The sequence below is a fragment of the Rhinolophus ferrumequinum genome (assembly GCF_004115265.2).
Source record: "Rhinolophus ferrumequinum isolate MPI-CBG mRhiFer1 chromosome 15 unlocalized genomic scaffold, mRhiFer1_v1.p scaffold_54_arrow_ctg1_1, whole genome shotgun sequence".
In the NCBI taxonomy this organism is placed as follows: Eukaryota; Metazoa; Chordata; class Mammalia; order Chiroptera; family Rhinolophidae; genus Rhinolophus; species Rhinolophus ferrumequinum.
This window is the reverse complement of record NW_022680357.1, coordinates 18,298,450-18,312,246: the sequence shown is the minus strand read 5'-3', so window position 1 is coordinate 18,312,246 and position 13,797 is coordinate 18,298,450. Positions and strand designations below refer to the sequence as shown.

The window sequence follows — 13,797 nt, the reverse complement described above, 5'->3', positions numbered from 1 at the left end:
CAGTGTGTCTGTGGACTTCCACATTTGCTTCCTTTTTGTTTTTAAAGCCATTGAACCAAAGGTAACACAATCTATTTAACGGTGGAGTTAACAATCTTACGAGAAAGAAAACATCCTACAAGTGTGCTCACGAAAGACGTGGTTTTACATCAAAACATGGGAGCTAAATGTTCCTCTGGGAAACTTGCCCTCTGGACCTTGTCCGTGGCTACAGAGAAAGCTGCTGAGTGCTCTGGTCAAACTCAAAACTACAACTTCTAATGGGAAATAATATTTTTCGGTCAGGAAATTGGGCAGATGAATGTCAGCACGAAGGCCGGATTTCTTCTCACGCTCCTTTCATCTCCCTCTGCACGAGGGCATCAGAGGGGGGCGGGGGGCCAAAGCCCAGGGCTGCCTGATGAAGGGACCTGTTAGGCTTAAGGCCTCTTAGCCAGGCCTTGCCCAGGTTTACGATGGCTGGTCTCACCCTCAGCTCATGGTCAATACCACGTCCTTATTCTCAGGAAGCCCCACTTTAAAATTTCTTTGCGTTCCTTACAGATCCTTCCTCTGTGATCCAACCTGCAGGGCCAGGCCTCCCTGCGCACACAGAACTGTTGTCGTGCGGCTGACGTCTCAACCTGGCTGAGACGAAATCAGGCTGCCTCCCTGCCGGAAGTTACCGGCACAGCCTAACGGGGTTGCCAACGATTTAAAAGGGCAACAAAAAGTATCCCATCTTTGAACAGACAGTTCACAGTGAAAGATATATAAACAAAAAATGGTTTGTAAATGTATGAGAAAGCTCTTCAACATTACTGCAAATGAGAGGAATATAAAATAAAATTACTCCCAGATGCTACCGGCATTTTTCAAGCATCAGATTAGCAAAGATTAGAAAGGTGCGTAACACACAGTGTCGGCAAGGATGCTGGGAAACGAGCCCTTCCACATACTATGGACCGAGTGCGCACGGGAACGCTCTGTCAAGAACGAATCCCTAAAACTGCAGGCCTCGCAGCTGACGAGCAGATGCTGGGGAGAAAGACGTGCACTTGCCTCTGTTAATCTCAGGGGCCTTCCTTTCTTTCGACAGTCGCACGAGATGCTGGATGTAAGGGTCATCCCAGTAGCCAACACTCACTGCAAACCTGAAAGGGATGAAAGCGGAGGCAGGTGAGTGGGGATCCGTGGGTTCCGGCCAGGCCCACGCCCAGATGCATCAGCCTCAGCCAGCCGACAAACGGCCCGTCAGCGCGCCGTACACACTACACAGACTCACCCGTCCGTCTTCACGGTCACAGCCGCGTCCCCTCATGCTTCCCACGGTGGCCGTTTCTCACCTCCATCTGTCCTCATGTCACTAATTCCTTTCCCAGAACACCAGACAACCTCACCCTGTACTTCACAGAGAAGACCTGCAACCATTTATTCACTCAGCAAACTCACTAAGCAAAGCTGGGAGTGTCCAGAGGAAAGAAAATTCAAAAATAATACTTGGCCAAACCCACCCGTGACCCGAGTGTCTCAGCTGCCAGTCACTGGCATCCACATGGGGAAGCCAGGAACAAATGAACTAAACCACTACGACTTGGAGAAAGCCCTGGCAGCCTAAACTCTCCTGACCCTGGGCTACACTGCAAGGAGTTCAGGGGTTAGCGTCCGCGCCTGGGGGCTGAAGCCCGGATCACCCCTGGAAGGCTCTGGATGCCTGAGCGGAGCAGCCGTAGGACCCACAGAAGACATGGAAGGAACCTGGGCCCCAAGGCCACACCACGTCACCGTGGGCCTGGGGCTGCTCTACCGCCCGAAGGATATTCTGTGGGATGGTAAATGTCCACAGTCATTTCCACGTTGCTTGGCAAGTAAGCTGAAATTTAAGGTGTGTGTGTGTGTGTGTGTGTCTCAGATGCGGTCTGAGCCCCAGAAGCGGGTCTCTCCTCTTTCCTTTCTATCCACCAACAAGGCTTCCTGCCTTGACAAGCTCTGATGCCGTAGGGGCTGGTTCTGCAGAAGGATGTCCCCACCATTTGCTCCCACGTTTGCATGACCACAGACGTGTGTAAAGAGGCACGGGCGGTCTCACTGCAGCCATCAGCGCAGGGGCACATACAGCGCTCGCCACCATCTGCTACAAGCCCAGACCGTCCACGGAAAGCAACCCAGAGCTTTACAAGGGCAAACTGCTCATGGCCCAAACTGTTCTACACACACTGACCCACTGAGATCAATTTCATAGTTTGCAAACCTGCATTTAAAAAATGAACTCGAATACAGCAAGATAGAAAATACCAGCATCTGCACACTAAGGGCTAACACTGTTTTGTGAAGCTTTTGTTTCACGTGTGTGTTGGGGAAATCATCTTTTTTTCCATTGTGATTTTGATGAACAAGTTTTCAAAAGAGTCACTTGGTGCCATCTAGTGGTAAAAGCCAATTGGCTTTGAAGGAAGCCGGGTAGTCACGAGAACACGCATGAGTTTATCGGCTGGAGGGGCCTTGGAAACGACCCAGTCCACCCGACAGCCGGTGCACAAGCGCGTCTGCAAAGTCCACCCAGGGAGAGTGACAGTGTCATCTCAGCGCCTGGATACTGTGAATCCAGCTATGCAGCCATCTCCATGGCAACCTGGCTTCCCAAAGCCCAGAGAACAGCCCTCCCATTTCACGCTGAAAACCCAGAGAACCAAGACCCTAGCCTGGGAAAGGCCTAAGGGCGTCCCCCGCTTTCATTCAGCCCACAGCTGCCCCCACACATTCAGAGTGTGACTTAACCCACGTTGTCGAGTCCGCATGTCTGACGTGCCGCCTGACATTTCCTTCTAACACACACTCATAACTCACTTACTGTAAAAATTTAGAACGTCTGTCTCTGGACCACCTGAAACCAACTTGCATTCCTCCCACGGGAAACTGTCCAACCACCTGTCATCCAAGGAACACGCTCTGGCTTTGTCCTGCTGCCATGCATGTCCACTGCAGCCCCAGAGGCTTCGTGAGGAAGGAGGGGGTGCCCCCCCAGGCATCTCTCCACCCGGGACTCAGATGGGAAGCCCCCGTCCCCCCCACACCCCTCCTCCTGTGAGGCACAAGGCCCAGGCTGGCCCACTTTACCGCCAGTCGACGACACTCCCTGGCAAACAGGACACACGTGACCCTGGAAACAGCCCCGAGAAGGCACGGCTTCGAGACGCAAGCTGCTCCCGAGCGTGGAGGCTCGTGGGACTAACCTACTGCTTCTCCAACCTGCCTGTCCACTGCGTTCGGACCCTGCCCAACACTGCATTGCTGAAATGGTGCACACGTGTGTGTGTCTGTGTGTGTGTCTGTGTCTGTGTGTGTTGCCTGACTGCTTATATACACATACGTGTACATACACGTGTCTCCACAGACAAATGCAGCTGCAAAACCCACTGGACGCTCCAGCACTCACTTTCGAGCTCAGGGTTTGACCTGCAGTTGCTTGTGGGCTTCAAGATACTGCTGTCCCTCTGCTTTTAAATTTTCCTGCTGTTCTTTTACATCTTTTAGTTTCAGTTTAGTTTATATTTTCCTGTTGCTTTTATTCTTGGTTTGTAATTGGAAGCCAGGAAGCAAAGCCTTGAGGCCACAGGCTCTGGAAGGGAGCAGATCTGGATTTACTGCCCTCTGCGTGCTCCTGAAAGCTTCTCGTCGCCTTCCTGAGCAGACCTACACGGCCGGGGATGTGGGCCACCCGACGGACTGCGCCTCCATCCCTACGAAGCCTCGTGGGCTACTGTCCTCCCGAAGCGGAGACCCCCAGTATGGCCTGGGGCTTCACTAACATCTGGACTCTGCAAGGTTAGTACGACCTAACACTCACTAGCTCTGTGGTCGGCGGCCACTGAACAGTGGGCAAAGCGGAAATGCAAAAGGAACCAACGATCCCAAGAGGGTGAGATAAGCAGAGGAGGCCAGCCGGCCCCCTGAACACCGTCCCGACCAACTGCCACAGGAAAGCAGTCAGTGCGGAATGACGAGATGCCCTGGGCCTGGCCACGGCGCACGGACTTTTGGAAACAATCAGACTTTCAGGACGTGTGTGCTGAGCACCTGTTCCCGTCCGCGGCTTCCTGTCCCTCTCCTTAGAGCATCCATTTTCCCTTTGTAGCTGGCGTTGTGTGTGCCGAGACTCTCCTTCACCTGCATTACAGAACGTTATGGTTCTAGCTGCATGTTTAGCTTACGAGCCACCCCAAATTAATAGGTGTGCGTGGAAGGAGGGAGACGTCAAGGTTCATTCTGTGCCTGCTTGGCTGTGCACGGGATCCACAAGTACTGGTTAAACAGACTCCTGCACAAATCCCCTGATCGTGACTTTCTCGGCCAACCCGTCCTGAGTTCATCCACACTGTCCTCTCAAGTGGATATTTTGGTTTTCAATAAATCACTTTTGCTTTCCTGCAAAAGAAAAAAAAAAAAAAGACTTTCCTTTCCCCCTTCAATTGACTTGGCAAAGCCAACCAACAGCCTGAGCACGTCCAGTTCTGTCCTGTTCCACTGACCTACCTTGCGGCCAAGTCTACGTCGCTTGCATTTCTGTAGCTTCACATGATGTCCTTAGGTCTTACTAAGCAGTAAGTCCCCAACTGTATTCTGCTTCCCATTTGGTTCTAGATCCTTTGTGTTTCCACAGGCATTCCAGTCACTTGTTAATTTCTTCTTGAAAAGATGGCTAGGATTCCGACTGCCATTCCCCTGACTCTACGGGTCAGCCTGGGGTGCACAGAAACGCCACCAAGTCCCCTGAAGCACAGACAAAGCTGGCCTCCCGTTCACTGACATCTTTTTTACCCGCCTAGGCTACAATTTTTTTTTTAATTTTATTGGGGAATATTGGGGAGCAGCGTGCTTCTCCAGGGCCCCTCAGCTCCAAGCCATTGTCCTTTAATCTACTGGTGGAGGGCGCAGCTCAGCTCCAAGTTCAGGCTCCGTTTTCAATCTTTAGTTGCAGGGGGCGCAGCCACCATCCCAGTGGGAATTGAACCGGCAGCCTTGTTGAGAGCTCGCGCTCCAACCAGCTGAGCCATCAGCCGCCCCCACTGCTCTTTTTTAGCTTCTCGCAGCAATGTGCTAGGTTTCCCTGTGACGGTGTTTCGTGTCCCTCGTTACATCTACTCCTCAACAGTTTTTCATCCTGTTGTAAATGACATTTCAAAACTTCATTCTCCTGTGTGTGTTTACAGCACATCTGTCTGACAAAGGATTCCCATCCAGCTACATGAAGAACTCCTGTGTAAGTCAAAACCAATGCCATCGTCAACAAAAATGGGCAAAAGACGTGGACAGGCAGATGGCACAAGAAGATGCAGGAACGGCCGAGAAGCACAGAGAAAGGACCCAACATCACCGGTCGCCAGTGCACGCGACACGCAGCCACAGTGAGAAGCATTTCACCCCCACCGCTGATGCCGACGGGTAACAGGACATGGAGCAGCTGGTGTCTTCACACACCGCTTGTGGAGGTGTCCACTGATAAACCCCTGGACATCAGGCTGGCAGTGGAATACACGCCCACCCTGTGACTAGGCTGTGCCACTCCCAGACGGGTACCCAAGAGAAAAGAGAGACGTGCATGAAGGTTCACGATGGCCCCAAACTGTACGCGTCTCCGACCCCAGCACCGGTGAGCAGACGCACACGCGGTCACACAGCGTGACAAGGAGAAGCGCCTTCCACCGACAGACGCCCTCTCCTGGTCCAACGTGAACCCGGCTCCCCTGGCCCCGTCTCGGCGAGGCCCTGAGGGCACCGTGTGCCAGAAAGACCCAGGCCCTCAGGAAACTGTCACCTTTCCTGCGAGGTGACCGTGACCGCTGGCATGTCCAGGGGGCACTTTTCAATTTGGTTGAGGAAGCAGATTGACTGGTATCGCCTGCACAGGGCAGCTGCATCCTCACAGCCTGGTCAGCTTCCTGAAACATACCGACGGCTCAAAACCCGTGACACAGAAAAGTGGATCGTTAAGACCTGTCAGGTGGTGTCACCTCGAGAGCCTGCATTCAGCACCTGGTCACATCGGCCAATGACAAGCACTTAGGGTGTCTGCAGAGCCCTGGGCACTGAGGTGGCCACGGGCCCTGCTTTGTGTCGTGGGAGCGTCAGACCGGGAACGTTTGCATTACAACTGCCTGCCCGGCCACCGCAAAGCAGACGCACAGGGTATCAGGAGAATGTACAGCGGGGTGCGTGTGCAGGGCTGGGGGTCACACAGGCCTCCTGGGAGGAGCCCACAGAGGGACCCTGAGCCCTGGACTCCCCCTGGATGCCGCGGCCTCCCCCACATCGGGCTGTGAGGACGTTCTCTCAGCTCCACCTTCAGAATGAACCTGGAGCCTGACGGTCCTGCTCGTCACCCACCTGATCCAGGCCCCGGGCGCCTAGGACGCACGGAGGCCAGCTGCCCACTAACTGACCCCGGCTTCCATCCTTGCCCCTGCAGTCTGGTCTGCACTGAGAAGCTGAAGTGCCCCCGTGACAACGAGTCAGGCCACCTCCGTCTCCAGTTCAAACGACCCTCCACTCCAGCCCATGGCTCCCACCTCCAGCACCAGTCAGGTCCTCACACGGCCTAGAACACATGTCCCCACGGCCCCAGGCGGCAGGCCAGGCCAGCTCCTGCCAGGGCCTCTGGACTCTGCTGTTGGCCGGGGACACATTTCCTGCACATGTGCCCCCGTCTCTCCCCAGCACCGAGCCAGCTCAGGGCGCCCCCCGGGGCCACCCCACCTCCCGCTACAAGTCCCCCCAGCACTCCCGCGGCACCTACCCTCTGACGCCCCAGATGCTCTGCCTCTGGCCAGCAGCACCTCGGACAGGCCTCCGGGCGCCCAGCACCAACAGGCAGGAACGCATGGGTCTGAGGCCTCCAGGAGCACCCCCCACCCCGCCAGGGACGTGGGGGGAGGCCCCCGGAGGAATGTGGGTCTTTTTCTAACAGTAACAAAAGCCTTCACACTAGGGAGCGGCAGGACCTACCTCACACGGCAGGAGACCTGGATTTGGGGGAGGTAAGAGCACGTGGGGGGGCTCAGCCGGCAGAAGGAGCCAGCGCTGGGGCCACAGACGCCCTTAGTTCGGACTGCGCCGGCAGAAGCAGGGGTGGAGGAAAGGAGGCAGATTCCAGACACGTTCAGCAGATAAAATCAGAGGTCTGGGTGAGTGACGGCAGAAGGGGCTACGTGAAGGGCAGCTTCAGGGTCCCCCTACCTGGTTCACCTGTGAGCTGAATGGCCAGTGGCACCTTCACTGAGCTGGGGACCAGGGTGGTGAGCAGAACGTGGGAAGGGGACCCCGAGCACAGTTTTAGAAATAATGACTGAGATGATTCTGAGACATCCAAGTGGGACGTGCTGTTGGCAGTGAAACTTCCAGGGCAGCAAGACCAGATCACAAAAGGGCCGGGGAGTCAGGCAGTATCTGAATCAGAAGGTCTCAGGTAGCCACGTGATACGATGAGAGGTTCTGAAAAATCACCCCAACCACCGTACGACCACTTGGGTGGGGTAGGGGGTGCGACTAGAAGCAGGAGGAACAATGTGGACGCCCCACAATACACCAGGCGGGCCAGGAGCCCGGAGCAAGGGCTGCCGCGTGCGGAAGGGAAAAGGAACAGGCTGCGGGGATTTTTCTAAAACACAGACCCGATCACGGCGGCTCCCCCACTCCAAACCCTCCGGACCGTCCACACTTTGTTCTCTGCCAACGTCCCCAGAATCCCCTCTTGGAATCCACTCCACCGCCAACGTCGAGACCCCCGAACACACCACTGTGCTCAGTCTCTAGCTACTCAGCTCGCACTATTTTCCTCTGCCTGGCGACACCTTTTTGTCTTTTTGAGACTCGCCTCCCCCACTGTGAAAACAGAAAGGCAGTGCTGACATCAAGGCGCTGGCCCGGCCCCGATGCGAGCCCTGTTCTCCTGTTGGTGTCACCTCGCAGAATATCAGCAGCAGAAGGTCTTTGCAACAGTGAGAAGTGAGACCAGACCCGACCACTTCCTAACTTGATCTAAACCGAAAACAGCAAGGCTGGCATGCCACCCACAAAACGGCAAGCAGCCGCTATGAGGGACGGTGGCTCCTTTACGAGTTACAGCGCTTGTCTCACTGTCATCCCGCCTCCTTCCAGAAAAGACCCATTGAGCGACTCGGTCACAGAAGCACCTCCACCTGCTGTCCGCACCCGGCCCAGAGCGAACCCCTGCTTCCTGGAACTCGCCCCCAAGTTATCCAAGCAAAGCGCAGATGCTGTAAGTTCTTTCTAGCACCCGCTGACTGACAGGCTCCACAGCCCCGGGACGTGAGTTCTCCCTCGCTGCAATGATCCACCCAACTTGATTAACTACAGGAGTGTTTCTAGTGGTTTCTGCTGGAGGACGCCGACAGCTGGCACCAGAAGGATGGTTAAGTTCCTTGGAGGGAAGGTAGGGGAGAGCCAAACTGCCGGCTTCCATTTTTTGTGAAGCAAAACCCAAAACATCACTCACGTTATCTCGAGAATGAAGCGAGGGTGGGGGTCGACGAGAAGTGTGAGGAAAGCGGAAACGGTGTGAAGTACGCATTCTGGAGAGCAGCACCAAGCAGAGTCACACCCGATTGGTCATTCTCTGGTGAAGGGCACAGGGGAGGCTGACACGAGCCTCCTGCTGTGTAATTTCTACCACCCATGTTCAGTGTGTGAAAAGGAAGTTTGGTTCAAGCAGGGTTTGGGGTTTACGAGGACCGAGGACCCGGAGGGCCAGGGAGAAATCGGCATTGAATCCTGAATGAGTCACTCTGAGATCTACGCCCATCTAAGAGGTAATGGACTAGAGAAAGCATCTGAAGGACGGAGAGAACCACGGAGGGCCCGTGGAAAAATACGCTGAGGGCACAGCAGAAACAACTGATCCAGCCAGCTGGAAAGAAGCACCCAAAAAAGCTTCGACGAAGTGTATCTGATGGTGAATATCTCTGGTCTTCCCAGGCCGGGACGATCCCAGACGCTTCTGGTTCAGTGGGTCCAAAGCAGGCCCCAAGCTCCTGCTTGTTAAAAAGGCCCACAGGCCATGCTGCTGTGCAGCTGGGGTGGGAATTACAGCCTTAGATTCTCTGCAGCTGGAAACCCAAACTTCCCCTACAGGACTCGGACGACTGCAGACACAGAGGGCCCTGGAAACTGAGGGAGAGAAGAGCTGAAATGATAAAAACTATCCAACAGAGAGCCAAAGAAAACCAAGCTCTAGTTCTACTCTTTCTGCATACTTTTCTTTGTACCTGATCTATTTTATACCTAATTTAACTAAGCAAGTTTCCAAAAAAATAAAAAGTTACAATAAATATTAAGTAAACCAATAATGGACGAACTATGGAAAAGCATTTTACTTCCCTCTGATAATTCTGATGGCACTTCAGATTCTCTTAGCAAATAGCAGTCGATACGAGAAATATTATTTCTAGTACAACAGCACCTAACAGCTGGAGAAAAAACAAAGTTGGGTGTAATTCCTCTACATTCACAACGTCACCAGGGACGGCCTCCAAGCCTTCATTCTTATGCACGTATTTGTCTGTTTCTTTAATCCACCACCACTAACACACACTCCACGCCAGACACCGGGCTAACATTGAATGCCATTTAACCTTCCCAGTCACCTGTGACGTGGTTATTCTCACCATCCTCACTTTACAGAGCAGGAAACTGAGACGCAGACTGGTTTAGTAACTTGCTCAAGTTTACACAGCTACTAAGTGGCAGAGCTCAGACCAGTGTGACAGTGGCTCCCGAGTCCGGGTTCCGAAGCACGAGGCTTACTGTCCAAGAGCCCACAGGAGGGCAAGCTGGTTTTCGCCACCTTCCTGTCCCCTCCGGCCCCCGCTTCCAGGGCTGTTCGGTTCTGCTAACAGCCCTCACCCCTCCCCTGCTCTCCCCAACACACTCCACCCTCCTACCTCCCTATTTTTTTTCCAGCCTTTTGTTCTTAGCTTAAACATCACCGCCTAAATTACAAACGCCAGTGGCACACCACTTCTCAGCGCTCCACACAGAAGCGTAATTATGTATTCATGGGTATTTGTTTCCCCTTTTCCAACGAGGCTGTGAGTATCCCCGGCACCACCCATCTTCCTCCTCAGGTGTCTGTCCCAGTCACTGAACCCCCCCCCCAGGCAGCGCGCAGGAAGGGCCGAACACAAAGCATGGCGTACACTCAAGTCTGGTGCTTTCTCTTCCACGCGCTCAGGTGTGTGACACACACCTGTAAGCACACCGCCCCTCCCCCCACTACACCCCCCAATAGTGTGGACTCCTGTAGCTGGACACAGGGAAGAGCTCCGGAAAGCACTAGCTCTGCCCACAAATATTATGTGGCCCTGGATAGGTCACTTCCCCGCTGACCGGCCTGAGTTTCAGGTGCACAGTGGGGATCGTGACAAACCACCCCCCGCCCCCACGGAACGTCACCTACGGTAAAGGGGGAACCCGCACTTCCCCTAACCCACGTATGTGCTTCCCGGCTGTGTTTCTAGCCAGACTTCGGCCCCACGGGAGCCTGCCCGGTTCCGCGCCGCACTCCAGACGCCGCACCCCGGGCTGGCCCCGTGCCTGGCACACGGCCCAAGGCAGATAACCGGGAGTTACCCCAGGGAACCCCCGCTGTGTGCACCGCACGGGGTCGCACGAGCTGACGGGCGCCCGCGGGCGTACGAGCGCGCTCCTCAGACACAGGCCCGCCTCCCCGCGGCCCCAGCCGCCCGGGGATGCCGGCCCCGAACCCCGCGCCCCGCACGCACCTCTTGCAGATAGAAGCATCTTCGCAGGTGCCGCGCACGCCCTCGTCGTCTGTTTCGGCCGAGGAGGAAGAACAGGAGGTGAGCGTGGGCTTCCTGAGGCTACCGGCCATGGGCGTGGAGGTTCCGGGGTGCGGTGCCCACCCCGGACATGGAAGCGTGGTCAACAGCCGCCGGGGAAGGAGCCGGTCTCGGGGAAGGCAGGAGAGAGGGGCTGGGCTGCACCTGGCTCAGCTGGCGCGGCTCAGTGACGCCGCCCACGACCGCTGCCCCAGCAACCTTCGCGCTTATTGGCGCCTCTGCCCAGATGCTCATTGGGCAACTTCCCCGCCCCCTCCGCCCGCGGAGGTGTTCATTGGACAACTCCCTTGGCCCCGCCCACACAACCCGGAAGATCGCCGAGAGGGAGGAAGTAAACTAAAATTGACGCCAGAGAGCACCGCAATGCTTTCTGGGAGTTGTAGTCTCAGGTGTGTTGTAGAGCCACCTGGTTTCTAACTAACTGCTGGTCTAAATTTTGCGACTGTAATTAACTCAGGGCGGAAGGGCTAGCAAGATCCTAGCATTGGGGCGAAGGGGAGAGAATCCAGCCGGAGGAAACAGGTGTCAACGTGACAATCAGTCAGGGCTCAATTTCGTTCAACGATTGAACAAATACTGATTGTGTGCGCTCTGCGCCAGGAATGTTCACCAGAGACCTTCCTGTCCCCGGGCGCCAGGCGGCGCCCCAGCTTCCTCCTGAGCGCGAGCTCGGGCATGGGTTGGGGGGGACATCTCCATGGTGCTGCGACGGGGACTGTGGAAGCCGGACCCCTGGAGACGGGGCTCAGCGCTGACCAGCAGGGTCGCCAGCCCCTGGGCTTCCTCTGCGGTGTTTGTTCTACAGCTCGCGGGGCAGAGGAAAAATCACAGCGGATGGCGTCTGAGGAGGGAGTGGGCCTTCAACAAATAGAAATGTACTCCGTAGGGGAAATGGGGGTAGAGGCACAGTTTCAATGTAACAAGTGCAGGGAGCATTTCGGGGCACGGGGTACTTCCGGGGTTCCCTTCTCAAGTAAAACCTGCTGAGTTAATTCACCGTGGAACGAGGTCCCGTGCTTGCTGAGCAAGGGACAAGGGACAGGTCAGGATGCACCCTGCAAGCTGTTCTATCAATGGGACAGCTCAGGACAGCCAAGGCCGGTGGCATGTCCCCGTCTACTCCCAAGGGAAAACGCCAAATGCGGACCTCCGGGAGGCGCTGCCATCAGAGCCACCAACCAGGCTGTCACCTGCACTTTGCTCCAGTCCCACCCCTCTTCCAACTGTTTCCACTGGAAGCGAGTTCCCTTGGAAAGTAATGCCTTCTGACCTCTGCACTAGGCCTGTGGGGCTGTGCGTCGGCCCTGGGCGTCTAATTGTCTCTAGGTGACAAGAGACGGCGTCAGGACTGGTGGGAGCAAAGGAAGGGCCTTACCCCTGAGCGCTGAGGAACAGCCAGTCGGACGTCTCTGGGGCACCTGGTGGCTGGTGTCACTGCTGTCATCAGGCCCTCTATTCTTTCAGACGTCCTCAGTCAGTGTGACCCCCCATGTCCTGCCCTCAATTCCACCTCGTTACACGCGCGTGCTCACACACACACACACACACACACCACCACCACCACCACAGTTCTGCCTCCAAGAACGATAAAGTTTTCATATAAACCACAGAATATATTTAATTCAAATTAAACATGAAACTAGAATAATGTTCGGTCCTTATCAAGTAGCAATTACATTGTTTTTTAAAAAAAAGAACAGTACATTTCTTTCTACACTCTGGCAATCCAACAAGGCACAAGTCACATCCAGTTTGCCAAGGTGACAGATCCAGCAGTCACCATGAGAGCGAGCGGGACACAGGCCACCATGAGAGGGAGTGCACACAGTGACCCGGCCCAAGTCTGACGAGCGACAGCATAAGGGGGCGGGTCCGGTGGGGGGAGCAGGCGACGTGCACGGTGTGTCCCGTTAAACACTGAGGCTTTGCTGCTTGCTTATTCCCGATGGCCGTGGGTGCCGCCTGCGCGGGCGGCGGTGACAAAGCTTCCTGTGCACGGCTGCGCAATAGCACTCTTTCCATCCTGGGTATTTTGGGGGGTTTTTTTGGCATGGTTTCTTTCCCACGTAAAGAAAGCCAACTTCTTTAGGACACAGGTCATTCAGCTTAAGTGTCAGCCCCACGTTCCCGTCGGGCTGTGAGAAGAAGGAAGCCAAGTCCGTGTGGTCAGGCTTCTCTCTTGTCCACTGAAAGCCGCTCACTGGTCCGCAGAGGTCAAGGTCAGCCTGCCCGCCCCGCCCACCAGGGGGAGGGGTCGCGGCTGGGAGGCGGCGCTCTTCATAGGGCGGTGCTCTCTGTGTCATTGTCCATGTCCAGCAGGACGTGGCCGGGCAGGTCTTTGCTCCCCGAGTCTGAATGCATCTCAGGAAAGAAGCTGTGAGGCGGCTCTGACACTCTAGAACTGGCGTCTGGACAAAAACACAGACGTGGAGTAAGTGCGCGGTCACGCCCCAGGGCTCAGCCACAGGCGCTCTGAGACAAGCTGGAAAGAGTCAGCTCATGCACACACACAGGTCCCCTTCCCAGAGGCTCCCCAGCCCTGAGAAGCTGAGGCAAGCCTTTGAGACCCCGGGGCAGCCTCGTGGCAGAGCCACACCTCCTGCTGTGCTGGACCCTTCTGAGCCCCCGGTGGTCCTGAGATGCCACCCTCAAGGCTTTGCTTGTCCTGATGGAGGAAGGGACCTTCACTCTCCCCAATGCCTGTGACGCCCTAATTGAGCCGTGACAGCACCTGGGCTGCAGGGACAGGTGAGCGTCACCAGTAGGAGTTCCCTCCTCCCAGGCTGACGGCCGTTCCTACTGTGACTGCTGGGCCCTCAGCCTCGGCACAGGTGACATTCTGGGGTGCGGGGGTGTCCTGTGCACTGCAGGATGTTTAGCAGCCTCCCTGCCCTCTAGTCACTAGATGCCAGTGGCACACAGCCCTCTCCCCTAGTGTGACAAC

At 55.6% G+C, this 13,797-nt stretch overlaps 2 protein-coding genes across 6 annotated transcripts in view; both read right to left on the bottom strand.

The window, feature by feature from the left end:
- LCMT1 (leucine carboxyl methyltransferase 1) overlaps positions 1–11,063 on the bottom strand; it is a 28,283-nt gene extending 17,220 nt beyond the window's left edge. The window contains exons 1-2 of the mRNA XM_033101007.1: positions 10,776–11,063; positions 1,042–1,133 (exon numbers count right to left, since the gene is read on the bottom strand). Coding sequence (XP_032956898.1) covers positions 1,042–1,133; positions 10,776–10,885 — 202 coding nt within the window. The 5' untranslated portion in view covers positions 10,886–11,063. The remainder of the gene's footprint in view (positions 1–1,041; positions 1,134–10,775) is intronic.
- A 1,388-nt stretch (positions 11,064–12,451) lies between these two features.
- The window catches only part of ARHGAP17 (Rho GTPase activating protein 17), a 64,962-nt gene continuing 63,616 nt past the window's right edge, over positions 12,452–13,797 (bottom strand). For 2 of the 5 annotated variants that reach the window (XM_033101246.1, XM_033101249.1), the window contains one exon: positions 12,452–13,261. In XM_033101246.1, coding sequence (XP_032957137.1) covers positions 13,131–13,261 — 131 coding nt within the window. In that variant the 3' untranslated portion in view covers positions 12,452–13,130. The remainder of the gene's footprint in view (positions 13,262–13,797) is intronic. The other 3 variants (XR_004422500.1, XM_033101248.1, XM_033101247.1) reach the window with 2 other exon arrangements.